The sequence below is a fragment of the Falco peregrinus genome, chromosome 8 (assembly GCF_023634155.1).
Source record: "Falco peregrinus isolate bFalPer1 chromosome 8, bFalPer1.pri, whole genome shotgun sequence".
Lineage (NCBI taxonomy): Eukaryota > Metazoa > Chordata > Aves > Falconiformes > Falconidae > Falco > Falco peregrinus.
In genome coordinates this window covers 14,193,775-14,220,910 of record NC_073728.1, presented here as the reverse complement: position 1 = coordinate 14,220,910, position 27,136 = coordinate 14,193,775, and the positions used below count along the sequence as shown (strand labels likewise).

The window sequence follows — 27,136 nt, the reverse complement described above, 5'->3', positions numbered from 1 at the left end:
AGTTTTTAATACCTTTGCTGCCTGCTTAAACATTTCAGCTTAAATTAATCTTACTTGTCTAGCAAAAAGCAGATGATCTGGACAGGTCTCAGTATTCCCAGGCAATCCAGAGCTCTGCATAGTAAATCATCACTGACTGCAGACAGTGCAACAGAAGGATCCATACATAGCACCTGGGACAAGAGATGGTTGCAATATGGTAGCACAGCCCCAGTATGCGGTTTCAGGGTACTCCTTGACCAGCCTCTCAATTTTAGCAGTTAAACTCACTGCAACCGTAGTAAGGCGGGGAAAAAAAAAGAAAAAAAGCAGTTCATGTTCTTGATACCTGTCAACCTGAATTAATAACCACATTACCAATGTTATTAGGGATTCAGTATATCCACTTACACTAACAGGTAAGCCAGCCACAGGCCATTAAATACCAAGAGCTGCTTAACCTGTATTCCACAAAAAAAGCCAGCTACACTGGCTGCAGAGTTCCCAAATGTTGTCCAACTATAGACACTGCTATTTTGTTTAAGTATTCTACACCTAGGGAAAATAAAAGCTTCATCACATTTATTAAACAGTGATAAACATAGTAAAATAAAAATTGTTTTCCACCATAAAACTTCAAGAGCTGTAATGTCTCAATCATTTCATGCTACTTCAGTGCATCCGTATCTCCTACAGAGAATAGCAGCATTGACAAATTTCTACTACTGATAAAAAACATTTGTCTCTTCAGCTTCATTATGAGATAGAAGTATTAACTTTGCCTTGAGCTTTTTTTTATTCAGAAAAAAAAAGTTGCCACAATCACCACAGAAATAATTTAGAAGCTAACTCACATTAGTTCAAAACATGCATTTGAATCTTGTCAGTCAGTGCAGCAAAACCAAAATGTTTGAAAAATGATTAAAAAAAAAAAGGCTCTCAGGAGAACTACAGCACAAACTCAATAACACACTTCAGCTGTTCAATGCATCTTTGATATTATGCAGATATATTTGTATCAATTTTACAGAGAACTTGAGATTACAAGCTTTGAATTTTTTAGAGAATAAACTGCAACAGAACATGTACACATTTAGAATTTTTTTTTGCTGATCATTCATTGAAAACAATAAATCTCAGAAATGTTCTCAATAACGTTTAGAAAACAAGTTAAGAGACAGAGGCATAAAATCTCCATAAAAACATGTTTATTCCTTATCGGTAGAGACCGCATATGAAAAGAGGATCTATTGTGAGCTTTTCAATAGAAGCAACCGAAAAAAGCCAGCAATCCTCCTAAGTAGCGGAGACACATATCCAGTTCCAGGGCAGAAGACAGCTATCAAAATCGTCCCCTTGCCCTCTCGCAACACAGGAAAGTCAGTTTTCAGCAAGAGGCTAAAGAAATTATGTCAAGAAACACTACTCTGAAGCAGCTGTCCAAGGGCCAGTGTTCCCCCAGCTCATCATCAGTCTTCAAACTCATTTGTCACTTTCTTCTTTTTCTTCTTCTTTTTCTCTGTATTCTGCAAACAAATAAACGTTGCTATGATAAAAGCATAATAGAAAAGTAAAGCAACACATGTAGCTAGGCAACAGAGCTTACACCTGAAAGCATCACAGCAGCTGCCATACTCAGCAAAGCACAAGCCAAGAGATGTCCCTCCTCTACTGCTAAATGCACTCGATGTTTACAGCACGGTGGGGCCAGTGGGCAAAGGAAGCCGGCAGCTCAGCACTGCAGCCAGGCAGTAAACCAAGCCAACTTGCACTAAACCAAGGGGAGAAAATTAAACCCCATGTTACGAACAAGATTTCAAAACTGAGCAAATGGTTTAGTTTGGCCCCATCCACTCTACTGTTGCTAGAAAACATCAAATGATACTTCATCAGTTCAACCGGAACAGCCTCCACTCCCTACAAATCCTAAACACCAGACAGATGCCTGTGGATCAGCACCAAGGGACACCCTGCCCAGTAGAAAAGACATACTAACAGAGAAGACCAAAGCTGGGGGTGGACAGAGGAAAGGAAGGGAAGGGAAATATGGAGGCATTACAGTCACAAATTTCCCAGACCTTGTTGTTGTAATGCAAATCTCTTGGACGTTATGGCAAAGGACATAATGAAATAGTTATCAGGGTAAAGCTGTCCTTGCATATCATGGGTTACACAGATGAGAATACATTTTCCCCCCTCACTCCAAAAGTTTTGGAGAGTGTCCATTCCCATAAAGGATCAGAGAGCCATGCAATTCTGCCTCACCTCAACTACGGGGCTGATGAGGGGTTCCTCACTCAGTGCCTCTTCTTCAGCTTGCTTTTCCTTATTTTTTTTCTTTTTCTTCTTTTTGACAGGTTCATCATCTTCTACAGTTGTCTGTTCTGTACCACAGAAGAAAAATGAAAGGCATGTTGTCAGTTAAGCATGTAAAAGGCAAAAAACCCCTTTCTACACTATGTAGGAGGATGCAATAATGGTATTAATAATGAAAAATACCGAACACCACACTGCCCCTCCTTTATATCTCTCTACAGCTGTTTTCCCTCTGCTTTGCCCTGACCTGCATGACTACTCATTGCTATAATCAAAATATACAACTACCTAGGACACAAATTACAATGTTCAGACAGCACTATTCGCATTTCCTAGTACAAACGCCACTCCTATATGCTGCTCCCAAAGTTTGAAACAAGCTTGGATGTTTTCATTGGTCTGCCAAGTTACCTTCAAGTACTCTTTCTGAAAACAGACTGTCCACAGTTTGACAAATATTTTCACCAGCATCACAAGAGCTGGGGAAGGACTAAAACCCATGTTAGAAATCAGTTCAGCCAGCAGCAGCTTGTTTGCAGATGATTTCCCTATCTTGAGGTTGGACATCTGCTGAGAAGCAGATCAGTTTTTTTACCATTTAGACTGGCAAACACTAAGATCTCTTAATGCTGAGCTAATGTAAAGCATTTAATGCAAAAGCAGAAACTCCTTCCTCTCCTGGAAGACAGGAATTGAATTATTTATATTAGCTGAGAGGAATGTTAACCCAAGAAAGGTTCACCTATGCCCCCTTACATTTATTTTTCAGAACTATTCATCAATAGCTGGTCTATCTTATCACAGTGGCAAAGGCACTATGATACACCACTAATTTTCTAGAATACACACCACAGTCTTAGGAATCTCTGCGTAAAGAAACCAAGCAGAAATCATTACCAAGCTGACCACCTATGCAGTAGCCAGGCTGTTACCGGAGCATACCCAAGTCAAATTTATTTGAACAGCTGAGTCCAGTGCTGGATAACAAGTTTCTTGGTATGCAGTACTCATGAGTAAGTTCATGATATAGCAGTCCTTCAGTAGCTACAAAACCAAGAAGCTGAAACCCATGGTGTTTGTGGTGCATACAGCTGCTACTGGAGGTGTGACTCAAAAAGTAATTTTCTCACTGTACTCCCCCAAACAATCAAATCAAGTTAATTTTGAAACACACTCACCACTTACAAAAGGAACAAAACCAAAACCAGGGCAATTATAAAAAAACCTAAACACACAACCTCCTAACATCTTGATTGTACTTTGTCACAAGTTTAGTTCCTCAAGGCAGCAGAAGGATGATGAGTCAAAAATACACTTAAATCTTTGCTTCTAACATAAGCTTCAGACAAAAAAATTGGCTTCAGGGTAAAAGATTTCTAGACAAGTCTACAGGAAAATACAGGCAGCTAACACATGCAGTTTTCTGACATTAAAAAAATGCCAGAAGCAAAACAGCAAAGGATTCCAGATAAAGGAATGGGTAAATATAATTGTACGTGGATTCTGCCGCACACATCATTCACAGTGAACTGTGTGCAAGCAGAAGGCATTCAAAAACGTGTAAAAGTAAGTATCTTCACCTCCCTGTAACACAGGGAAATAGAAAGTAGCTGAAAAATAAGCATAAACTACATTAAAGTCATACGGTACATACAAACAGAGGCATACGCACCATGTTTTGCTATGTAACAGTTTTGGTCAGCTGGATTGGTAAGCTATGCATTCTCAAGCAAAACGCTGCATGGTAACCTTGGAAAAGTAACTCCTTGTTATGACCCTACATGCCATTAAGTCTGACACACCAGGCAGCAGAACCTGTCACAATTTACAACCGCAGATGATGATGCACTGTGCACTCATAGGCACTGTCACTTCTCACAGCTAGCAGCGGATGCCTTCCTGAAGATTTCAGTTGCTGCTTTCTAGCAAAACTCATGATGCCGGGTCATGATGTTGCTGTCGTTTAAGGCTTTGTGCCTCACAGGGTTCACTCCATTAATTTAAGATTGTATTTTTCTTTTTAAGAGAGACTTTTCCAAGTGACTAGCTGCTACTATATCCTGATGCTTAAATACAAGCCGAATGCTTCACTAGGGGCACTGGTTTGCCCTGTCAGTAGTATGCATTTTATCCAACTGCCAAGACTGTAGTCACAAAAATACCTGTCCTATTTCCCTTCCCCCAACATTCAAACAGGTTTTAACAGACAACTCTTTAAATGAATTATATCTTGTTTCAGGCTCTATCCTTCCACTTGAGTTTCTTTTTCAGTGTAAAAAGGTAAAAGTAGTTTGAAGTCATGCCTCACTCGCACCCCCCTGCCAGTCCCTATCCAAAGTACTGCCGTACACGCACCACAAACGCGGAGAGAAAACATCACGCATCTAATCTCACAGTAACATTTACATTTCAGGCTAGCACAATTCAAAATATTGTCTCTCTTTACAACAAGTATTAAAGCAAATCACTTTTCAGTGGCAGCTTCCCAGCATACTCCTGTCCCTTACCTTCCTCCTGTAATACAAACTAGATGGAATTCTTCAGCCAGATTAATTTCCCTTTTTGCCTGCACTCCTCTCCCCATTTATCACATGCACAAACAGCATGGGGAAGGAGGGGGCAGAGCTTTCTTTTACAACACTGTGTCTAGATGTGTAATCTCTGACTAGGGAAAAGCTTAATAAAGCACTGCATTAAAAAGAATAGAGCCAAGAACAGCAGAAATAAAATATATAAATGTTAAAAGCTCGTGCATATTTAAGTGGACATGCAACATAAATCTTAACACTGGGATGTCCTCTGCACTCTTCTGTGTATTACAGAACTAACTTATCGGACCACCACCACCACCCCTTCTAGCACGCTGTGCAGTCATACACACAGTACTAGAAAAGAGCAAGGTCAAGGTCTGTCTAGTGGGTGTCAGGGAAATGCATGTACTTTGCTGGGTGGTATTTAATAACCAGAATTTGCAAACATAGGGGCAGTATTATTTTAAAGGCTGAAGGGAGTAGTTCTGCATACAGAAGATATGAGATAACTAAGTTATCTGAAAACACTTCTTCCATAGTCTGAAGACTGGCACAGTTAGTTCTAATGCCCAAGTATCCAAATTAAATGATCCAGCTGATATGAAGAACTGGGAGAAAGCAGGCGCTATGAACCACACATCTGAAGGATGCCCTAACATTTCAACAAGAAAACCTGTGACAAGAAGCAACACATCTAAATCCTGTACTTCAGGTTTTAGGAAGTTAAAGAACCCCAAGCAAACAGTATAGATTTCAGTAGGCCACAAGCATTCCGAACACTATCTACTGCTCAAATAATTCTTGGTAGCTCAAGGAGAACTGCTAAGCTCCACCCAACCCCTAAACCAGGAAGTATCGATACTCAATAAAGCAAGTGAAGCAAACACAAGCAGGTTTGTGTATAAAAGCATGAACCATTGAATAATAAATATATCTATGAACAGAAAAATCCTACTCATACTGTAAGAGACCAGGCTAGAAATCAATGTAATACTTCACCTGTGAGTAGCTCATGTCTGTGAGCTGTCAACACTTGCTTTCATAATGCAAGGGAAGCCCAAGGCAGCAATTCCAAGACTATAGTAAGGGAAGTTAGTTCAAAAGATTATCAAAACCAGTAGCTGTTAAACATACCCACATTCTCCAAAAAAGCAGGCAAAGTTCAAGCCTCCAAAGTACTCCTGTGTCCTTGTCTCATGATAAGCACAAGTGAACAAGCTGAGGCACAGATCTCATCTTTACAGCACAAACGATTCTCCCTCCAGTGTAACTTCAAGTTTAGATTCCTACAAGCTGCTCCATCCATGTACACAGACATCATGAACCAAGTGGCATCTAGAAAGGTCACACCTTGAGCATGAAGTGGTACAGAACAAGAATTCTGACTACACCCTGATAGTCCAGAACACAACAGCATAGAGAACACCAGAAAAGGATGGCTCTGACAGCCTTCCCTTGCTGCAGGCACAAGTAGTTGACAAAACCTGGGAGTAGCTCACACCCAGATGTGGCTTAGGGTCTCACAGAAGTGACTTAAAATTCATCTTCCTTTTCCTTTCCGCTGCCCGCCCCCCCCCCCCCCCCCCCCCAAGTTACACACCGAGTACTCCACTATCACAGCAAGTATTAGGCCAGCCATTTAGAGGTGCACACTGTAAAGAAGAGAGAGAATGTTTCTTAAAATGAACCAGACTGAAGATGCAGTCCAAAATCCTTCTCCACACAGTAACTTATCAGAGAAGGGAAGAACAGCTATGGCCATAGTTCAGTTTCAGCTCTCCAGAGAATAACAACTGTTCCCATATTATGTAAATTCAGACTGAAATTTCCAGGTGTTATTTCACCTCAAATTCTGACTTTCAATGTTTATATATTGAAATATGACAGAAAACAATTCCATACATAATAAAATGGTATTCTTTAAAGAAAATTAGGCGAGCTGTGTTTTTACAGAGAAGAGCTTTTTTTGTCTTCAAGATACCGAGGCCCACTAAATACAAACGTGTAGAGCAGGAAATTCTGCAAGAAGAATATGAGTAGAGTTTTGGTTTTAAGTGTTCTTATATGCTTACAACTGTTCAAAAGCATGTATTCAAAGTAAATTGACTGCATTCTGGTGTCAGTCCATAAAGGATTATTTTTTTTTTTAAAATACACTGTCATACGCAAGGAGAATAACCAGGTATTGTAGCTAGCTGTAGATGTTAAGCCCCACTGCACAATGCACACAGCAACAAGCCAGCAGCACAGATGCAGCAACTAACCTTTCACCTCTGCTTTGATCTTCTTTGCTTTCACAGCAACCTCTGCATCTTGTTCTTCTACCTCCTGAATTTTGCGTTTCTTTGAAACAGCAGGAAGTGTAGAGTCACCAGAAGCGTCAAATATTTTTACTTCGCTGTAATGAAGAGAACAAGTCAGTTTAAGTAACAAAAAGAAGAGCTAGCCCCCCGGTGAGATCCTGCAGTTGAACATAAACTTTCCAACACAACCTCCTGAGAATATTGACAAATCAATCTTGCTCAGTTAACAAAGCATATCTACAGGTAGTGAGGCCCTTTCTCCAATGCATGAATGGCTCATCAGTAATCATGACTACAGGAGATACCACACAAAGTACAACTGTCCAATCTAAACAGAAGATATCAGTTAAGTAAGAATTTGTTTCTGGTTTATATCTGTTCAAGGCTCTACAGAGCACTTAAATTACCTATTAGATTGATATCTCTGCTGCTGAAAGCTTTTCCAGCATACCTGTATGGTCACAAGCACATAGCTCCCCACAATTTGTTAAGGCCATATAAGCATACGCTAAGGGTAATACACATACACAGGAGTAGAAGTAGCTTTACTTTTGCTGCCTCTGCATTACATTCACAGGGCACAATTCACAAGGCAGGATAATGCTATGGCTCATTCCTGTATCACCAACTTTCTGGGACTCTCAATTATCTAATCCGCACCTGAAGCTGCCTTTTCTCAAATATGACATGCTCCTTTGTTTGGTCCCAACCTCCTCTACAAGCTGCAGAGAACCAGCCACGCTGAAACCCAATGCCCTTTAGCTGGACCTCTTCAGGGGCAAATGAATCACCTAATAGTAATGAAGACTTTTATTTTTTTTTTTTTTACTTATTCAGAACACAATTCCTACTGAAGGAGAAAAGGGTTTTAAAACAGTAAGCCTAAACTATCCCCACCCTGGCCCCAGCCACATACTCAGCATCTGAACTTCTCTAAAGTAGGAATCTGAAGTAGCCACTTTGCACAGGTTACAAAACCAACTGAGGCTAGTGACTAGACTGGAAAGCATGTGGTAATTCTAGCAGACAGTACAATCAATCAATTCGTCCTCCAAGCATCAGAAATTATTCTTATTGGTATTAACACTGTATATTGCTTTACAGAAATTGATTACACCGGCTTTTGCAAATAGTGGGCTTTGCTTCCATTAAACCCAGGCAAGAGCTCACTGGCTTCCTTGTCATTGTCAAAATACTGCTAATGAAGAAAAAATGAGAAAAAAAAACCCCAGCAAATAAATATACCAAAGATAGGTAATGCAAACTCATGTCTTTTTTGGAAAGTGTACTGAAATGCTTCACTTAAAACATCATCTCTAAAAACTATCTCATAATTCATTTCTGAAATACTACTTTGATGTAGCTAATTCATACATGATCCATAGTTCCATGCAAGACTAAGAGATTCTTGCCAGTCTCCTTAAAGCACTAGTTCAAACAATCTCCATAAAGCAGCACTACAAGGACAATCTGACAGGGACTGAATCGGTTTCCCTTTTAGGCAGCCAGACTAAGCCAAACAGCCAGGAACTGTCTTCAGTCTCTCCCCCAAGCCTAGACATGTTTGCAAAGCATGTCTAACAGTAGACACATGTCCTGGCAGGAATTCATGACTCCTCATTTCAAGAGGTCAAAAACCAGCATGTATGTTGTCTCCTCAACACCCTCCTCCCCTAATCTACTAACTCCTTACGCACCCTGATGCTGTCTTTTCAAAAGCTGCTCCAGAAATCACAGCCATCTCACTATGCTTTGAAATGTCTAGCATATGGAAACAAAAGTTACAGCTAGGCTTGAGAAAGATGTTTGGGGACTGCAGATGGGTGCAACAGTGCTATTTTTTCCTCACAGAACTAGCACCCAGCCCTGCTTTTGCTAAGCACTTGCCCTCTCTACACCAAAGGTTCAGCAAAATAAGCATGCCAAGCTAAGCAAGAAGCCTGCAACCAAATGAAGGAAAATATCCAGATGTCACAGCTCAGACTAATAATACCCTGTTCAAATCCATAGATGTTCAGCTGTCCCAGTTGCAATCTATAGTGTCACTTCAGGCACCAGAAACTGCTCTAACAGTGTCCAGAGTACAGAACCTATATATTGCTTAAGATACGTATTACTTATTACATACAAAACCTAAACAAGGAGGTGAAGCTTTGCTCAAAACAAGTGAGGATTTTTTCTTTTCTAAGAATAAGATGACTAAGTAGGTCTCTAGGACAGCTTTTTCAAGGCCAGGCTGGATGGGGCTTTGAACAGTCTGGTCTAATGGAAGGTGTCCTTGCCCATGGCAAGGGGATTGGAACTGGGTTATCTTTAAGGTCTCTTGCAATCCAAACCGTTCTGTGATGCCATGATTCCCTGACAAAGAAATTCATTCAAGCTCTGATTTTGCCAACTTTAATTTATTCAGATTTGCATTAAATAAAGCTGCTACATATTAACTCCCCAAACTGTTCAGTTTTTTGGTCTGACACTGATAGTATCTAAATATACTTGTTACCTGATTACATCAGTAAATTACTCTTAGAAAATCAGGACTTTCTCCTATTCACTGGTTTTACCACAACTGTAAAGTGTGGAAAAATGAAAATTCCCATTAGCAATGGGACTTGTAATCCGTGTTTAAAGACACAAAAAAAAGTCTTCTGGATCTTAAGTCAACTCAGCCCACAACCAAAAAGCTTCTCAGAAATAAAAACATGGAGAGCTATTTATACTCAGCCAAGCGCAAAGGAAAAACTATTCACCTCTTGTTTTGATACTTGTCTGTCCTGGCCAAGGCTTTTCCAGTACCACTTATTCTTCTTATCTACAAGAAAAATTTGGATGTGAAAAATAAATTGCTTATCATGAAAACAATTCACAACATTAGTTCTACAGCCCTTGAAAGGAATTAAAAAAGTAAAGACAAACATTTATTATTGGTCAGGCTCTTGTGTACCTGTATGAGTCTCACACATGGAAGAACAGTGACAGGGAGGTAAGTGGGGTGAGAAAGTCATGTGCCTTCATAATATTGCTCAAGAGCCAAACTCAATTAAGGGACATCTAGTACTGGATCAAACATACCACAGCCACATGACATACAACATCATACCTCTAAATTCCCAAGATCAGCTCAAATTTCTGCACTTTTTTCTGCAAGAGTAACTGCATGTCGGGGCGGGTATCACCTGGCATAAAGCCAACCTTAAAACCACAATACAGGCCCCAAACTGGATTTGATTTAAATTTGTACTTGTCAGGTGACCAGTTTGCATTTTGGTATTAACATGTCTCCTTGCCTTTGTTTTGATGGGAAGTATCGCTTCCCATGAAATGCTTAAGGAGGAGCAGGCAGGTTTTTCTGGATTTTTCTTTTTTGTTCTAGTGATGCCAGTACCAAAGCATTAGTATCAGATCTCCTAGCTCGGAAGGCTGAACCTAGTCATCATTTACAAGATCACACGCAGCAGGCATGCCACCTAAATGAGAAAAACAAACCCTATGCTCTCCCAGCATGCTGTGCCGATGGCAACAGATGGAACAGCAGGTACAGAGGCAGGATATACATTAGGTGATGAGAGGGCAATGCAGCAATTTGCAGAACAACATCTTGCATTAGCTACAGAGAAAGCTCCTTAAGACAAAGCATCACCAGTGTTCAGATTTTGGGCAACCACAGTGGAAAATGTGAGGTGGGCAGAAAAGCCAAATGCGCTTTCTTCTAAAGGTGAAGAGAAAGAAGCTGTGAAATAATAAGCACATTTTTGCAATTAATACAGAGATTTAGTAAAACGTAAAGACACAATCTTACTTATTTTGTTCAGAATCAAGATATTTCAGTATAATGTAAGTGAAGACAGGCATGTAAAGAAGAAAAACTGACATATAGACAAATGGACGCAGCCAGCTTAAAAACCCTACTGCTTCAGCCAAGCTTGAGAGAAAGTAGAGTAATAGTGACACTAGATCACACAACTGAGTGAAGGGAAAAGACTCAGAAAGCAGTGCATCAGAAAATCATATCATAAACAAGAATGTCAGCTTCATGCAACCCTCTGACAGACTTACCCCTCTCTCTTCCAAAAGCCTCAGTCTCGTCTCTACTTTTAGTCTGTTCTCAGCTCCCATTTCAGCACTAGTATCCTCTCCAAGGGCATCATAACGAATAGTCAAGGCAGTCTTAGCTGCCAGCATTCGAGAAATCTGGAAAAGCCAAAAAAGAGTATTAAATGCCAAGACTTCACGTAAGGCAACGACAGGAAACCACACTCACAAACAAAAGAACAAAGTAACCATTTACTAGCAGTGTTTAGTCCAAAAGAGTTAGTACATCATTCTTTCAACATTGAAATACTGTTAATGTTACACCTTATTTTCTTGATAAATAGAGGGGAAGCATCTGAGACAGCAAGTTCATTATACATATCCCACACTAGCCCAACCTTTAGATCAGATTAGTTTGAGGTGTCATTTCTGTCTGGATAGCTTTCTAGTTTGGTTTTTTTTTTTTTTCAAACACCTGCACGGTAAAAGCCTAAGTTCCTTAAAAGCCAGCCACGAAAGTTACTAGCTTAAGCACAACACAACTGATTTTCAAGCAAAAATAAAGCTTGTAACAGCTTAGTTTACTATCACGTAGAAGAAAGTAGTAACATACCCCTTGAGAAATTCACCATTACATCATAACTCAGCAGCTACTCATCTGTTATTACTCAGATGCATCAAAGGGACAATCCTGTTTGCTTTTTTGAACAGGAATGAATGACATCCAAAGATTTGTGGGACAGTGTTATTTTCCAGGTAACCATGAAGCAATACAGTAAAGCAAGCCATGGAAAGAGGTGCACTGTGAAGCTCAAGCCACGTCATCAGCAGACATTCACGCTCTGGAAAAAGCCAAGCTGGTAAACAATTCTGCAACTCACCTTTCCTTTGTTTTTAGTATTGGTTTGTCCCACTAGGGAAGCATGATAGATAAGGCCAAATTTAGGTGTGTCCCGTTTAGTCTTCAGTGCTCTGAAGAGTGCCTTCTCAGCACCCAGTAACTGAACTGTTGAAGCTGGATGTTTTGCCAGATTCAAGAGGGAACCTAGAAAGAGGCAACACAGCAACTAATTTGTCAGAGGATCAGCTAGAGAATCAGGAGGCTAGATTCCCACACTATTCAAAAGGAGGAATCTCAGAGACATCTGATTCCTATTTCTATGACAGCTGCTTCACATTCATTTCCTGAAGGACAGGTGACCCGTTTCAGTCTTTCATGCTTCAACTAACTGTCTCGGTTTGATTTCAGCAACAGGAAAGGCGGCTGACTCAATAAAACATATTGCACTGGAGTAATGCCTACTCCCAACAAAGTCTGGCAGCAAGAACGCGTCATCACAGAACTGCAGCTTAGATAACTGAAATAAGGCTGCTACCTTGAGTCAGTCTGACTATAAAAGTCTAATGCCAGTTTGCCACCATTTTACCTCAGAAGCGACTGGACTATCAGCAGGAGGCTCAGTAAGCATCTCAGAAGAGGTAGTGACTTAAGTTGCCCTCATATTCCAAAAAGAATTCAGGCCAACTAAGAACTCTGTCATCACAGGCTACTTCCAAGCTCATGCTGGTATTCTCAGATTCTTCAAGAGCCACCTTCCCCCACTTTACCATGAGATGTTCATCAGGGCCTTGCATAATCCTTTTAACTGACCAGTCAGAGAAAATCTCTGATGAGGTCACCTAAGCTTTATTTATGCTGATCAGCGTAACCCACCTGCATGAGCAATGAGCCTTGCTCCAACCAGTTCGCCCACCATGACAGTAAGATTAGGAGCAATAGCCATCATTCTGTTCTTCAGGTAGTCATACAGCTGTGTTCGATACTCGGAGATTTCAATTACCTGGCAGACAGAGTTTGGTTACAGGAATCAGTATCAGCTGACCAATAAAGATTTAAGAGCTAAACATATTGAAAAGAGGAAGTGCTGAGAATTCCAATGAAGGAGATTAACAAAATGCAAACAGCCAAGAGCCAGAGTTACAGAAAGCTTTCTATAAGGCATATTCCCAGAACAGACCTCCATCCACAAAGTATATTGGATCTGTACTGCTTATTCCCTTATGCAACTTATTTTCTCAGCAACGTTCCCGATAAAGCAGCTGACAACATGCCAAAGACAGCGAGGCAGAACAAAAGTACTTAGTAAAGACATTTTCTTTAGGACAAAACCCTGGAACATTCAGTTTTCACATAAATCTTTGCCACCATTCTCTTGAAGTGGGATAAATGCTCTTTACTTGTTCCATACAAATACACACAATTAGAACAGACATAAAAAAGCAGCAGGGTCTAGACCAGGAACAGGAACTCCTAACCCTGCCACTCCCTGGTAGTCACAAAGGGATCCAACTGGCACCACTAAAGTCTGAGGGAGTTCACATACAATCCAGATGAAAGCAGGATAGGTCTCCCAATTCCTTTTGAGGCCTCAGCACTCCACTTTTAACCCAGGGTTTATCACCTAGCTTTGAAAGTGACAGACTAAAAAGATGCTATACAGTACCATTATCTCAAAGACTTAAAAAAGCACGACGATGCCAAAAGTCACACAAAAGTAAGACTGCCGCTTTTGGAAGACCGTGCAGATATCAACAGGCTGAGATGGCTCAGATGAGGTAGTGACTATGCACCCTCATGTCTGTATATCAGGAAAGCACCAATATAGGAATCATCACTGCCATCGCGTGTTAGCAATACCTTAGGAAAAACCTCTCCTTGGCAGAAGGGGCTCCGATATGGCTAAAATGGAGTTCCTGTTACTATTCATCCACGTGTACATACCTGATCACAGAGATGGATTATATTGTTTATGTCTTCCTCTGATACTTCTGTCCCCATGGAAATCTCAGCAGCAGCCTTCACATCCTGTTCAATCTCCTCTGGTAGGATGTCAGAAACATCAGAGGCAGCAAAATTGCTTCTGTCTCCTATGGGGGACAGATGAAAGCATGTTTCATGCTGGGGGCAAGATGAACTAGTAAAAAAAGCACAGAAACAGATAAAGATAAAAGGCCAAAATAACAACAGTGAGTCAAGACTGCTGTCATGCTATTCCAAACTCCCAAAATACATGTCAGTGTTCTGACTTACGCTTATACTAGCTGAGAATGGTTGGAAATATCAAATTTGAAACTAGGAAAAAAGCGCCCTTATTCTGTAACTGCAGAAACTTCATCTTTCAGTAGCTACTTGCTGCAAAATTCTCAGTCACAGGATTACAAAGAATTCCAGGAAGCAAGCAGTCATTTACCACTAACCAAACCTATGTAATTCTTCCTATAATTGGGAAAAGAGTTCCCTTAAAATCACAAGTCTCTCTCTGGACTGCAAATGTCATTATTTAAAAAAAAAAAAAAAATAATCTTCAATACAAAGCACATGCTTGAAGAGCTGAGGCAAGTGTCCGAAATGTTACAGTGGTCATTCTTTTCTGCTCTTACGAACAACTACAGTAGTAGTTCTCTCCGAGATCACTCACAAACATGCAGCAATTCTCTTCGTATCAGTTTTTGGCAGCTAATTTCCAAAGTGGTCTGCTGATTAATTGTAATTCTAAGAAGATATGCTGGTGGTCCAGGAAGAACTCGCTGACGATATGGCATTAGCTTTCTTTTAAGCTTAAAAATGATAAATTGCATCAAGATACAGACGCGACCATACACTACTTTTCTACTGGCCGTATTTACACTGCTGCTGAAGGCAGGATTGTATACAGGGTCATGACTAGCTGGATGAGCGAGTTGCTGGTCTACAAATCAGTGCCATTAATGCACTGCATACTAACATGCAACATTCTCCAGGCTCATGTCTCCTTATTACTCACCAACTTTCCGCACACATTTACAATACGTTAGGTTATCTGTGATGATTTTGCCCAGTTCAGGGAAGTGCCAACCATACCATTCCCTACAGCGCATGATGTAGTTATTCAGTTCTTTGTCCAAGTCATCAAGAAGTGCTAAGAGAAAGAAGAATGGACTTTTTTTTTAAAAAAAGAATCTAAAAATGGAAAACTCTCAAATCAACAGATTTAAATAGCATAAAGTGTTTTATCCCATAAAAGCTAGAATAAAATATAAGCTGCGGTACATTAGAAGTCTTTACTTTTCAGGGAACTGCATAATCCCAGGCACAATATTATGGAATTCTAGTATTACTGTGAGTGTGGCCCGAAAGTTTCATCACTGGGACAGTCTTGGTACAGACTAACAGCTGCAAAGCACGTTCCCCTGAAAGGCGAGCAGCAGCCAGTCAGCCTTCCTCTCAGTCAGCCAAAATGCTATACACAAGACTGATGTTAAACTTAGCCATCTAATAAACTTTAAGGAAAAATGTTTTAATGGTGAGAAACTGATCTGGTATTTAATTACTTCATTTAAAAGATTGTACTAAGCCCTTTAGTTGCCTTTATAATATAAATATACCCAACAGAAATACAACAGTCTTACTGTTTACCAGATATGACCAGTAACTGGATTTAAAACAGAAGAGTGTAGCACCCACAGCATATATTGCTACAGAGCCCTGAGGGTAAAATATTTCCCACTAACACAATACCAACATTCCCATCTGTTGTCTCAGTGGTAGTGACGAAGGAACAGAAATCAAATCATTAATTTCAGCTTAACTATGTTTCATCATTGACAACAATCTGGGAATTAATATTTCAAACAGGATTCCTCACCACTGCTTCACAGCAAGCATGCTGATTATGATGCAGATGTCTTCAAGGAAAAAATAAGGAATGAACTTCCCTAGGTGCATTTACAATTTCAGTCTGTTTTCCATTAAGAACGCAAGGAGATGGAATGCAGCATTACACACTGCAGTGAGTTTTACATGCCCAATTACAGAATGTATTTCTACAATGCCCACTATGTAAGATACCACCAAAATGAAGGGCTAGAAAATCCACAGAAAATCCTGCGGGGCCCATTCTCCCAACACTACTCAGAAGGCATGTTGGGAAGTGAAGTCCTCAGAGGACTGAGCTAACACTGCCTGTACCTTCAGCTGCTCTCTATGCTAAGAAAGAGTGGATGAGAATTTACTGTATCATCCAAAAAATGTTCCTGCTTGTGGAAAACCCTATTAAGAAAACACATCCTGAACACCAATGCCCAGTCTACTGAAAGATGCTAGGAGGAAACCAACAGCAATACTTCTCTGTAACCAATGTAGTCAGCTATCCTAAGCTGAATGTATTAATAATTTAAGCTCTAAATATACTTACAAATTGCCTGGATAATCATAGTATCTACTTTGTCTGGGCTGAATTTCAACTTGTACCGGGAAAGGCTGAGGAGACAGAAATACAGTTTCATCAGCATCCTGACATCCTGCTGAAAGTACGTCCCACCTCTTCCTCTCTTGTATTAATGCAGCTGTCCATACATTCATTCATACCAGCTCAGTTTTATGCCACTGACTGCTCTCAGCTGTGGCCAGAAACTACACTGACACAAGTTTCACAACAGCTCCAATGTGTACATGTGCACACCCTGTGACCAGGGTGAAAGTTAAGGCTATCTGTACCACGTGCAGCAGACTGAGCATGAAGGCTGTGGTAGGAAACTGGCTGTTGGTTTCTTTCTGCATGGTTCCCCACAAAAAATATTTGTCAACAGCATTTCCAGTTCTGCAGCAGCTGGAGGTCATCCACAAAACTCTACCTACCCAGCAGCAAGCATCAGCAACGCTAATGTGAAACAACAGAATAAACTTCCTGGAGCAGATTCTTACTGTCTGAGAAAGCCCATTACCATCTGGTTTTAATGTATGTTTAACATTTCTTAGTGTGCTACAGTACAAGACACTTGATATCAATGAGGACTTGCATCTTCAAAGTTCTTTTTCAATATTAATGCCCATTTTCTAAGCAAACATGCATTTATTTTTAAGGAATTGGCTACAGCAAAGCAGTTCTCTTAACCTGCCAATGGCTCGTGGACAGGACAAGCTGACATCAGGATACTGATTAAAAGTTACTCATGAATGAATGTTTGACCCCATGCTGATCCAACAACTTTGCATTTAACTACTGTTCCACTAAACCTAGGAGGCAGTGATAGCAAGGTGGGAAGACAACTCTGCCTTTAACATTTACATTATGTATTATATGGGTATTTATTCTGGCATAACTCAGCAAATCATGGTCTTCACCTTGTCTCTCAGTGGCAATGGAGGTTTAAATGACCCATCTGGCTGTTACAGACATTGCAAATCAAATTCTGAAGTACATAACATGCAAAGGAAAGCTATCAAATACAACTTCAGGTTAAGATGAAGCCTCTCCATAAAAGGATGTGTGCAAATTGGACAGCTCTTTATAAAACAAGATTTCAGATACAAATATGGCTTAGTTTACGGAGTATAAGACCACGTAACATAGTCAGAGACACTCCAAGCAGCACAGCACAGCCAAGAACACAGGAGTGGAGCAGACACAGGATGAAATAGACCTGTTGTAGGAACTTACCTGTGCGCCAGACCAAGACACATAGCTGCCATCTCTCGAGAAGGGAGGCCTGTAATAAGCCCTTCAATCTGGGAGCGAATTCCTCTCATCAGCTCTGTAACCATTGGGCTGTGTATACAACTCAAATTCAGCTTATCCTGCAGAATGGAAGTCTGAAGTCAGGCGTGACAATAACATTCCTCTAAAGCCCTTCTTCCACCAGCCTTATCGCATTATACCTGGTTTTCCCACTACAATCCCATGATCACACAACAGTTTCAGTCATCTTTGGTGCTCGAGGTAGTGACACCCCCAGTTCCCCACAGAGTAACAATTCCAGTTTGAAGAAGAGATTTATAATTAGCGTTCTATCTGTTATACAGACACTGGAACTGAATATTCAAGATTTTGCAGTTTACTAGAAACAGTTTAGCCACAGAGAGAATTTCAGAGGTAAAGCGCTGGGGACTTTGAGTCTTTTTCCGAGAACAAAACTGAATAATTAGTTCAGAGTCTTTGGTATTATTCGCTTTAACACTAAATCCTCAGTCTGCAGCCTACACCAGTTTCCTAAGACAGCAAGAGGAGGTTGTCAGAATAAAATTCACTGGAACAGGGAGTAATTGGACATAAGATGGGAACCTCATATTTGACACCTACAAGACATTGGAAAAAGTAGTCCACCTCTACCGTACTACTTCCTTCCCCCAGTACGTGAGGACTGAAGGACGTGCACAATTGCTGGTAGACTGAGGAAGGCAGAACGATGCATACTCCTGACAGGATAGTAAGTCACACCCTGCTACTGCTGCATCCGTTATTGAGAAATAAACATTTCTGCCTGGCTAGTTCTTTGGTTCTTCCCCCCCACACACTTCTTCTGGATGGGATCACTAGGGAAATGAATTTTTTAATCTGCTGGGTTTCTAACCATTTAAATATTCAAAAGAAATCAAGCAAACCTTAACACCTCAGCGCACTTTTACCATATCATTCAATTGTGTACTCAAGACGACATCTTCCCCGTATATATGCAATACACATTTGACTGTAAGGATTAGTTATCTTTCAAACTGCAAACACAGCACTGGCAGCATAATCCATTGCTAATAATTGCAAGATCTCTGAAACCCAATTATAAGATTTCAGTTGCATGAAACAAAAGGAAGAATGGAAAAATCAGTTATCACCTTTATGACACCTCCAAGTTTGGCATCTGCTACAGCCAACTGTTCATGGGCATCTTTTGCCACTATCTTCTTAAGAATTTTCTTTAAGTTCTTGCTGAGTTTGCCTTCTACAAGAGCTGTGGATGCTATATAAAACAAAAAGACCAAAGATGTAGTTTCTTTCTGCTCCTAAAACATGTAAAAATGCTACTCCTAACTCAGTATTTTTTATTTTAACTGCCCACAGTACTTCTAGTCTAAGCTGCAATACTACTTCGCCATGCAGTAGCTAAAATTGAAATAGAAGAAAATTATATACTTGCTCCTTTGGAGGCCTAAATCAGAAACCCTTCTCCCAGTCGCCTCTCCTTTCTCCATGTGGTTTCAGTTCTATTTCTGTTCATTTTGTTTAAGGATCTCTACAAACAGTATGCCATATGCTTTAGATATATGTTTAACATTCCTGAAGGCATGGCTATATGAGAACATTTTGTGTATCATTTAATTAACAAGCCATTTTCCAGGTCCTTTAGTCTGCAACTATAATATCCTAAAAATTGAGTAACGGCCTATCTGCATCCTCTAATGATGATAATGTACTACCTAAAGCTCAACAAAGGATGATGCGAAACACACTGACTGGGCAGTCAGACACAAACTTTTAATATAGCATGTAGACTGAAAAATTTTAAAAGGACGTTCTTCATTCTCAAGTATTAATAGATCTGAAAAAGCTTTACAATTCCACACAATATATTTTAAGCAGGTATTTATACAACTGTCTTTGTGGGTCAGCTCTGTGCTCCACTTAACTTCTGTGATTGATGCACCATCTTCATCACAGTAAATAAGAGCAGAAGCCAGTGATTTTTGATTTCCAGAACCTTAATGAAATGCAAGGGTAAAATCTAAATGCTGTGCTGAGTTTCCTCTCAACCTTTCTACAATGGAGATAAGTTTCCACCTTTCAAGCCAGCGAATAGCTCCCAACCCACTTACAACAGCCATGTATGTAGTCTTCCTTTCAAAATAAATGTGACAGTCTGAATAATCTCCCATTCAGATAAGTAAACCTGAAGCAAAGTAGTACAAGACTTTTTGGTTGGGTGGGGGTTTTTTTGGGGTGTGTGTCTGTGTTTTGTTCTGCGAGGGGTTTGTTTGTTTGTTTTTTTTTTAAATCAGCCTAACTATACATGACCTGAATCCAAACCTATGCAAAAGCAACATAATTCAAAAAAATATGCCAGGGAGAGTAATATACAGAAGGTTCAATCTCAGTTGTTTCACTTGCATCTCATGCATGATGGGAGTGTCTCCATTCTCCTTTCCTTAGCTTCCTTTATAAGCTAACCCTACTATATCAGAATATGAAGAACTGCTCTTTAGCTGTAAATGTGACCTGGAACATCCACCTACTGAGGTCATAAAGCAAATTCAGCTGTAATAGTCACACAATTTCTGAATTGTTAGATAGAACTTTTTATGATTTCTGTTCAAACTAGTCCACAGCACCAAGGATTTAAATGCTGAATTAGTAAAAATATTGAATATAAGGCTTTTAATTCTCTTTAAACACCTGAATTTCTTCTAAGTGGAACACAGACATTTTTTAGGCTTAAACATAGGCAAAACATGTCCACAAGACAAGGGCAGTGGTAATAATATAGGTACTCTGACATCCGTCTGTCTCTGTCATAGTGACTAAACAGTGATCAAATCAGTTATATTCAGCTTCAACAAAAATCCGTCATTGACAACAAGCTACATATATCAGTCAAAACCTTCTACATGGTGCTCATTAGTGAGCTGCTTGGGAAATAAGCACGGTGGAAAAAAATTGGACTCATTACATCTCTACTGCACTACAGACTGGATGGATGACTTCATAATACAACAAAAACAGTTGACTTTGAAAAATGTGTAATTTAAAAAATAAGCAAGGAAACAGAGAAGGGACAGAGGTAAGCAATGACTGAACTAGTGCATGACAGGGATATTTTTTATTTTTAAGAATGGTGTTAACCCACTTACCAGCAAGTGCTTCTGTTGTGTCCTGAAATTTTTCAAAGTGTTTCAGCTTTACTCTATAGAAAAAAAAATAGAAGTGTGTAAACGAACATGAATAAACCAGATGCTAGAACCATTTTACATTTTTTCTGTCTCTATTAGTGTTCCCCTCTTCTCTCCAAGACTGCAGTTTTGTTTGAGCCCTATATGACTTCTCAGCTGGGTCCCACAAACTTTATTCAGAAGGAGAAAAAAAAAAAGAAAAAAGAAAAAACTGTGAATTAGTATTTCTAGGACCAATACAATCAGAAAACCTAAGCCCACTTTTTGTTTTGTAGTTCATATCTAACAGACAGACATCACTCATTTAAAGTTCAACACTGCACTCTGATTAACTAGGTGTCACTGCTGACTGACTGGTGGTAGCATCTTCCCACTCATCTTCAAATGGGAACCTCCTGCCTCTCTGGAATGTATTGCCAGCACAGCTCAAATTTAACAAGCTTTTCAACCAAATGCATCTTCAAAGACTTTAAAACTGAACTGATTCATTGCCCATGAATCCTCAAGTCCTCCCCTGTAATTAGACATCAGAATACAAGTTCTAAGCTGAGCTTAAAACAAACAACAGAAAATTCTTCCATGCCCTAACTGCTGACCAGAGTCAAAAATCATTTGGACAGTGTTTAATCACACTGTGCTGGATCCTTAGGCCCAGCTTTCCTCTCCCCCTCACATAGCCTGTGGTGTTGATATCTACGGTTACAGTTAAGAAGCTATCTCAATCCAGTAAATTCCTTGTCAGGGACATGCATTTGACTAATCCAGTTCTGATTAACTACTGCTCTTTGTGAGTCAAGTATCTGCAAAGGAAGCAAGGTCACAGATAAAGCTGAATACTTAAGTTAAGCATTAGCAGAGCCCAACAGAAGCTCCAGGATTATACTGATGCCTTTTTAGAAAGGCAGGAGAGAGAGGAATTACTTTGATCAGAGTAAAGATCCATTAAGAGCCACATCCTGTCTCACAAGTGGCCAAGATGTTTCCAAGACAAGATTAACAACACTACAAACAGGCAGATGTGGGATATTCCAGCCTCTCCTCTTAATACTGTTACAGAGCAGGATAAATCCAAATCACAAGGCATAGCTTGTTCAGAGGTATCCGTTACAACCAAAGCTGGTTAGAAATCTTCCAATAAGAACGCCCTAGACAGGCTTGGAAGGAATCCACTGCTGTCCCCAGCTTTAGGGCAATTTGCTAGAAAGGCCAGCTTGGTCAGCAGACACTGCAATCCCTGTGCAGCTATGCAGTGGTGCTAACATTCACCGATTGCATGGGCAACAACACTAACTCTCAACTCACAGTGATTCATATGCTATTAGTTTCAGCTGGATTAAACTTTTTTTATTTTTTAATTTCTTGTGAGCACAAAACCCTGTCATTTCATCCAGTTCCAGCATTAGAAGCTTGGATGTTCTTGTCAAAGCATCCAGATTTCCTTAAAATATTGTTCAATTTTTTGCTTCGGTGACACATGGTAATGACTTCTTTCCTTGCAGTGTAATTAAGCTGCAGAAGTTATTTCTTCCACTGATACTCAATTTTAAGTTTCTCTGAGTAGCTGACTTCACGTTATTGTTCACAGCTTTCAGGTTTTACAGTACTGAAAAGTAAAAATCAATACTACTTTCTGAACTTCAGATGTACATAACTACAGGCAGTCATGTCCTTCCAAAAGGCAGGCTGCCATCCCCACATAAAGCTGCTTACATTTTGTTTGCTTTTTCAGGAGTTTCAAATTCTTTCCATAAACTGTCAACTTCTTGGAGCTTTTTCTCATTCAGAACCTGTAGAAGAAAAAAAAATATTAAACCACACACACACAACTGTGTTTAAAGTGCTTTTGAACAACCTTCAACCCTGCATTCAGTAGAGAAGACCTGAAGCAGATTTACAGTGTATCCAACCGCTGGAAGTTAATACTGATCAAGGCAACAAACTCAGCTTCGACGATCTCAGTTTCAGCATTTTCTCTTAGCAGCTTTATCCTACTAATATACACACAATATCACAGTGTTTTTATAGAAGTTGCTCAATAATGGCTGGGCTCTTCTGAAACTGCACATTAAAGCAAAACCCTCTCCTTGTTTATCAAAGCTGGGCTTGCTCCACCTCCTCTGCAAGACTCATTCACAACGCCACTGACCCAAAACCAAACCTGCCACTGCTCTGGGAAAATACAAACACATCCGGGACATTTAAAAGGAAGGCGTGATCCCACAAGTTACTTTCATTAATCTGAGCTAGCCCAAGAGACAAAGAGAACAGCTCTACAAAGACGACTTTTCACCGCAGTTTGGTAAACTGAGCCAAGAATTACCAAAGAGGCAGCAATGGCTTAATCCCATCTCTGTACAAAGGGGCTCCCCCTCAGTTTTTAACCAGACAAGATTAACAATTACACCCCTAAAGCCTACAAACATTTCACAAAATGCAGCATGTACTGCAGATTCCTAGAAAAGTGCCCAGGAGAACAGTACAGTCAACATCTTTATATTTTCTGCACTTCACTCAAAAATTGTGGGGACAAAACCACAAAATGTGAATGCAATGCAATTGCCATTTGACTTGGTGCAGTGGTGCAGAAATCATTCTTGGGATCATGAGATTTTGCTCCCTTGCAAATTTTTAAACCCCAGCCAAAAGAGGTTGTCTTTTTTTAAACTCGATTAGTAGCTGAGAAAATAAACATAGCAACTCATTTCCCACAGGACTCTGAGGCACAGGAAAACCTTCTGTTCACAGAAAAACCTCTCTTCTGAAGAGAGGGTAACTCTTCCTTCCCTCAGCCTGCTGATTCTTTCCTACCATTCATCCTTCCTACCCTGAGGCCTACAGTATTTTCAGCCTCTATAAAGACATGGGTGCATAGAGAAAAATAAAGACATAGAAGCTGTTACATCAATGTTTTTAATATATAGAAATTACATGCTATAGATACTTTGTGTCCTGAAATACTCACTGAAAAAAGTCTTTCAAGATTTCAAACATGGTTATGTCCCATTTGCCCTTACTATTTAGAGTGTTAGTTCCTCTGATGGAAGGAACACCTACAAGCACTAACCAAGAGCTACACAGCTTGCAGAGGAGAACAGTTCTTGATCACCAAGGCATAAGGGCAGAGCAGTTATGCTGGCAATGGTCATCTGTTAGCAGTACTGAAAAGGGAAGTGGGTGACCCAGAGGGCAGCTCTGCAGAGGAGGACCTGGGCGTGCTGGTGCACAGCAAGGTGCCCGTGAGCCAGCAGTGTGCCCTTGGGGCCAAGGCCGATGGCACCCTGGGGGGCATGAGGAGGAGCGAGGCCAGGAGCAAGGCCAGCAGGGCGAGGGAGCTGATCTCCCCCTCTGCTCTGCCCTGGTGAGGCTCATCTGGAGCGCTGTGCCCGGTGCTGGGCTCCCCGGTTCGGGAGAGACAGGGAACTGCTGCAGAGGGGCCGGCGGAGGCTACAGAGATGGCGGGGGGAGTGGGGCATCTCCCTGGTGAGGAAAGGCTGAGGGAGCCGGGCCTGTTCAGCCTGGAGAAGAGAAGGCTGAGAGGGATCTTACCAATGTACACAAATATCTTAAGGGCGAGTGTCAGGGGGATGGGGCCGGGCTCTTTTCAGCAGTGCCCAGTGACAGGACAAGGGGCAACAGGCACAAACTGCAACATAAGAACCTCCTTACGAATACGGGGAAGCACTTCTTTACCCTGAGAGTGACAGAGCACTGGGACAGGCTGCCCAGAGAGGCTGTGGGGTCTCCTTCTCCGGGAAACATTCAAAACCCACCTGGATGTGATTCTGTGCAATGTGCTCTAAGTGAACCCCCCTGCTTTAGCAGGGGGTTGTTGGACCAGATGATTTCCAGAGGTCCCTTCCAGTCCTGACCATTCTGTGATTCTGTGACCATGACCGTCTCCCAAAATTCAGCAGCACAAATTCTGTTCAACATTCAAGTAACTAAAAACAAAAAACACCCCCCAAACACACACACCCCCCCTAACACCCTCCCCAAACAAAACGAGCAGTGACAACCTTTAAAGACTGCTTTACAAACAAACAAAAAACACCCAAACCAACCTAAACTGAAGAGAATATTTTGATACAGAATGAGCATACAAGTGTAACAATGACTCAAGTTTGCAGCTGAACAGCTACCCTGTCTAGGAAAGGAAAGCTATGTGATTGAGAGCCTTGCCCTGCAGATGTGCAGTGGCTGGAGCTCGCCAGATCTGGCCTTGGCAGCTGCAAAGAGCGTCGGCATGGAAAATCAAAGCTTGTCTCAAAACATATATTTTAATAAAATACTTGTGCTCAGATCCGATAGACCGCTTTCACCTCTCTCCCAATCCAATCCAGCCCAGACACCACCTGCAGGCCACTGCATTTCCCAGGAAGCAAGTGCTTAACAGCCTGCTTTTAACGCTGCCTTGGCGCCTGGTGCCCTCTAGCCGCTTCGCACACACACGGCAGCCAGACCCCACGCCCCAGCCGGCGACACCTACAGCAGGGGGCTGCAGCACCTCTGCAGAACTTCCATTTCTCTTTATGCCACTCCCACCTTTGCTTTATGTCTACCCTGCTTTCAGAAATTAAAATATGGGTTATTTTAAGCCTCTCCTGGCTCCTGTGAAAGATTAAAAAGCCACAGTGCACCACACAAGAGGTTCGAGCCTACTCAAAAGGTTGGTTTTTTTTATTTATTTTTTTTTTTGTAACTTGGAAGGTGCAGCATATTAGCCAGTGTAAACATCCAGTGAGCAAAACCTTCAGGGAGACCACTGCACGTGTTAGTTTCCCAGGTCTAAGTGTTGGGGAGGGGGCACAGGACAGAAGTATTTCTGTCTTCTCCCTGAGGCTTACACCTTAAAATTCTCCTTGCCTGAACTGCACAGCTGCACTGCAATGAGGAGAAAAGGTTTCAGGGCAGATCAAGTAAACGTAATACTCTGCAGAGCACCAAGGGCGTAGTTCTGCAGCTGACTAAGAAAACTAGCACCTTGCTCTCTTTGCACCTGCACTTGTGTTAACACAAGCTAAACTCAGAAAAAAGCAGACTAAATTGGCAACGTAGGATACAAGTGTTAGGATCAAATTCTATAAGCAAACTGGTGGAACTGTATGAGCACCAACACTCGAGCAAGAGAACTGAGCAGAGAGGAGCACAAAACCGCAGCAGCTTTGGTTTGGACTTGTTCGAACCACCGTGGAACCGCTGAGGCACCTCAGCGGGAGGCCGGCAGGGCCCGGCGCAGCGGCCTGCTCCCCCCAGCGGGGCGGCACACCGCCCGCCAGCGCTGCCCTGCCCGTGTGCGGCCGGCGGGCAGGCGCCGCTTCTGGGAACGCTCGGGCCGCGGCAGCGGGGGAACCCGCCGCCAGCCCCATCGGCGGGGGCCTGCTGGAACACCGGGCGCGGCGGAGAGCCGGGGGGGGGGGGGGTAAAGGCGGGCAACGTGCCCACCCACGGGCGGCTCCAGAGCCTCCGAAGGGGGCAGGGGCACGGCCCCTCACAAAGACCCCTGCAGGTGGGAGGCAGTGAGAGCCACGGGTGGCGCTTGGCGGGAACGCTGGGGCAGCCCCCCCATTCCTCCCCCCACCTTCCTCCCATTAATCACCCTCCGACTCCCGCCGCAACCCCTTGCCCGCACCCCCCCTCACCACACGGCCTCCCAACTCCTGCTCCCCCCGCCGCTGCCCGGTCCCCGGCCCCCCGCACGGGTAACCCCCCGAGAAGCCCCCGGCTCTCCCCTCCGCCTCACGCCGGGACGGTAGCCGCCCCCCGCGCCGAGACCCCCTCGGGCGGGGACGGGCCGCGGCCAGGCGGGAGGCACGGCGCCCGGCCGGCACGGCGCACCTCACCTTGAAGATGGCGTACCCAGCGGCGGTCTCGAACAGCACCAGCATAGCGGCGGCGGGCCCGGCCCGCGGCGGGGGCCACGTGCGCGACCGGACGGGACCCCCAGTCAAGCACAGGCGCGCGCCGGAAAGGGAAGTGACGACAGCGGAAGCGACCGCAGCTGTGGCGGGAAGGGGAAGCGGTGGGGCCGCCCCCTGCGCGCGCTCCCGCGAGCCACGTGGCGGGCGGCGGGGCCCGCGCCTGCGCGAGGGCCGTTACCTTCCGCCCTCCCCCCCCAGCCCCTCAGGGCCCGCCCGCTGCGGGTAGCGCTGCCCCCGCCCCAGGGGCCGCCCCGCCCCGCTGCTGCGCGGTCGTTAAGGTTCGAGTCTCCTCTGCGCGTTCAGACGCGGCCGGGGCGGCCCCTGCGGCGCCCCCCCGCGTTACGGGCCGCTGGGCACGGCCCC

At 42.4% G+C, this 27,136-nt stretch overlaps 1 protein-coding gene and 3 non-coding genes across 4 annotated transcripts; all 4 read right to left on the bottom strand.

Annotated features, from left to right (window-relative positions):
* Positions 1-1,172: 1,172 nt before the first annotated feature.
* NOP58 (NOP58 ribonucleoprotein) lies at positions 1,173-26,849 on the bottom strand. The gene is made up of 15 exons (XM_055811692.1): positions 26,696-26,849; positions 22,566-22,642; positions 20,817-20,869; positions 18,807-18,931; positions 17,638-17,774; positions 16,393-16,457; positions 14,983-15,117; positions 13,941-14,086; positions 12,873-12,999; positions 12,040-12,203; positions 11,183-11,317; positions 9,877-9,938; positions 7,091-7,224; positions 2,245-2,363; positions 1,173-1,505 (listed from the first exon to the last, which is right to left on the bottom strand). The coding sequence occupies exons 1-15, from the start codon at positions 26,738-26,740 to the stop codon at positions 1,449-1,451; spliced, it is 1,581 nt and encodes a 526-aa protein (XP_055667667.1). The 5' UTR covers positions 26,741-26,849; the 3' UTR covers positions 1,173-1,448.
* On the bottom strand, positions 12,624-12,709 carry LOC114012070 (small nucleolar RNA SNORD11). Its single transcript, XR_003554293.1, has one exon. It is a non-coding gene; the product is annotated as a small nucleolar RNA SNORD11 (small nucleolar RNA).
* LOC114012071 (small nucleolar RNA SNORD11B) lies at positions 13,759-13,842 on the bottom strand. Its single transcript, XR_003554294.1, has one exon. It is a non-coding gene; the product is annotated as a small nucleolar RNA SNORD11B (small nucleolar RNA).
* Positions 15,725-15,813, bottom strand: LOC114012069 (small nucleolar RNA SNORD70). The gene has a single exon (XR_003554292.1). It is a non-coding gene; the product is annotated as a small nucleolar RNA SNORD70 (small nucleolar RNA).
* Positions 26,850-27,136: the final 287 nt, after the last annotated feature.

Bases quoted from the DNA above. Each gene is read 5' to 3' on its own strand.
- NOP58 (XM_055811692.1), bottom strand. From the start codon at position 26,740: ATGCTGGTGCTGTTCGAGACCGCCGCTGGGTACGCCATCTTCAAG. The intron at 11,318-12,039 runs GTGAGTTGCAGA...TGGCTTTTCCAG, and splicing joins ATACTAAAAACAAAGGAAAG to ATTTCTCGAATGCTGGCAGC. The intron at 1,506-2,244 runs GTGAGGCAGAAT...ATTTGTTTGCAG, and splicing joins TCATCAGCCCCGTAGTTGAG to AATACAGAGAAAAAGAAGAA.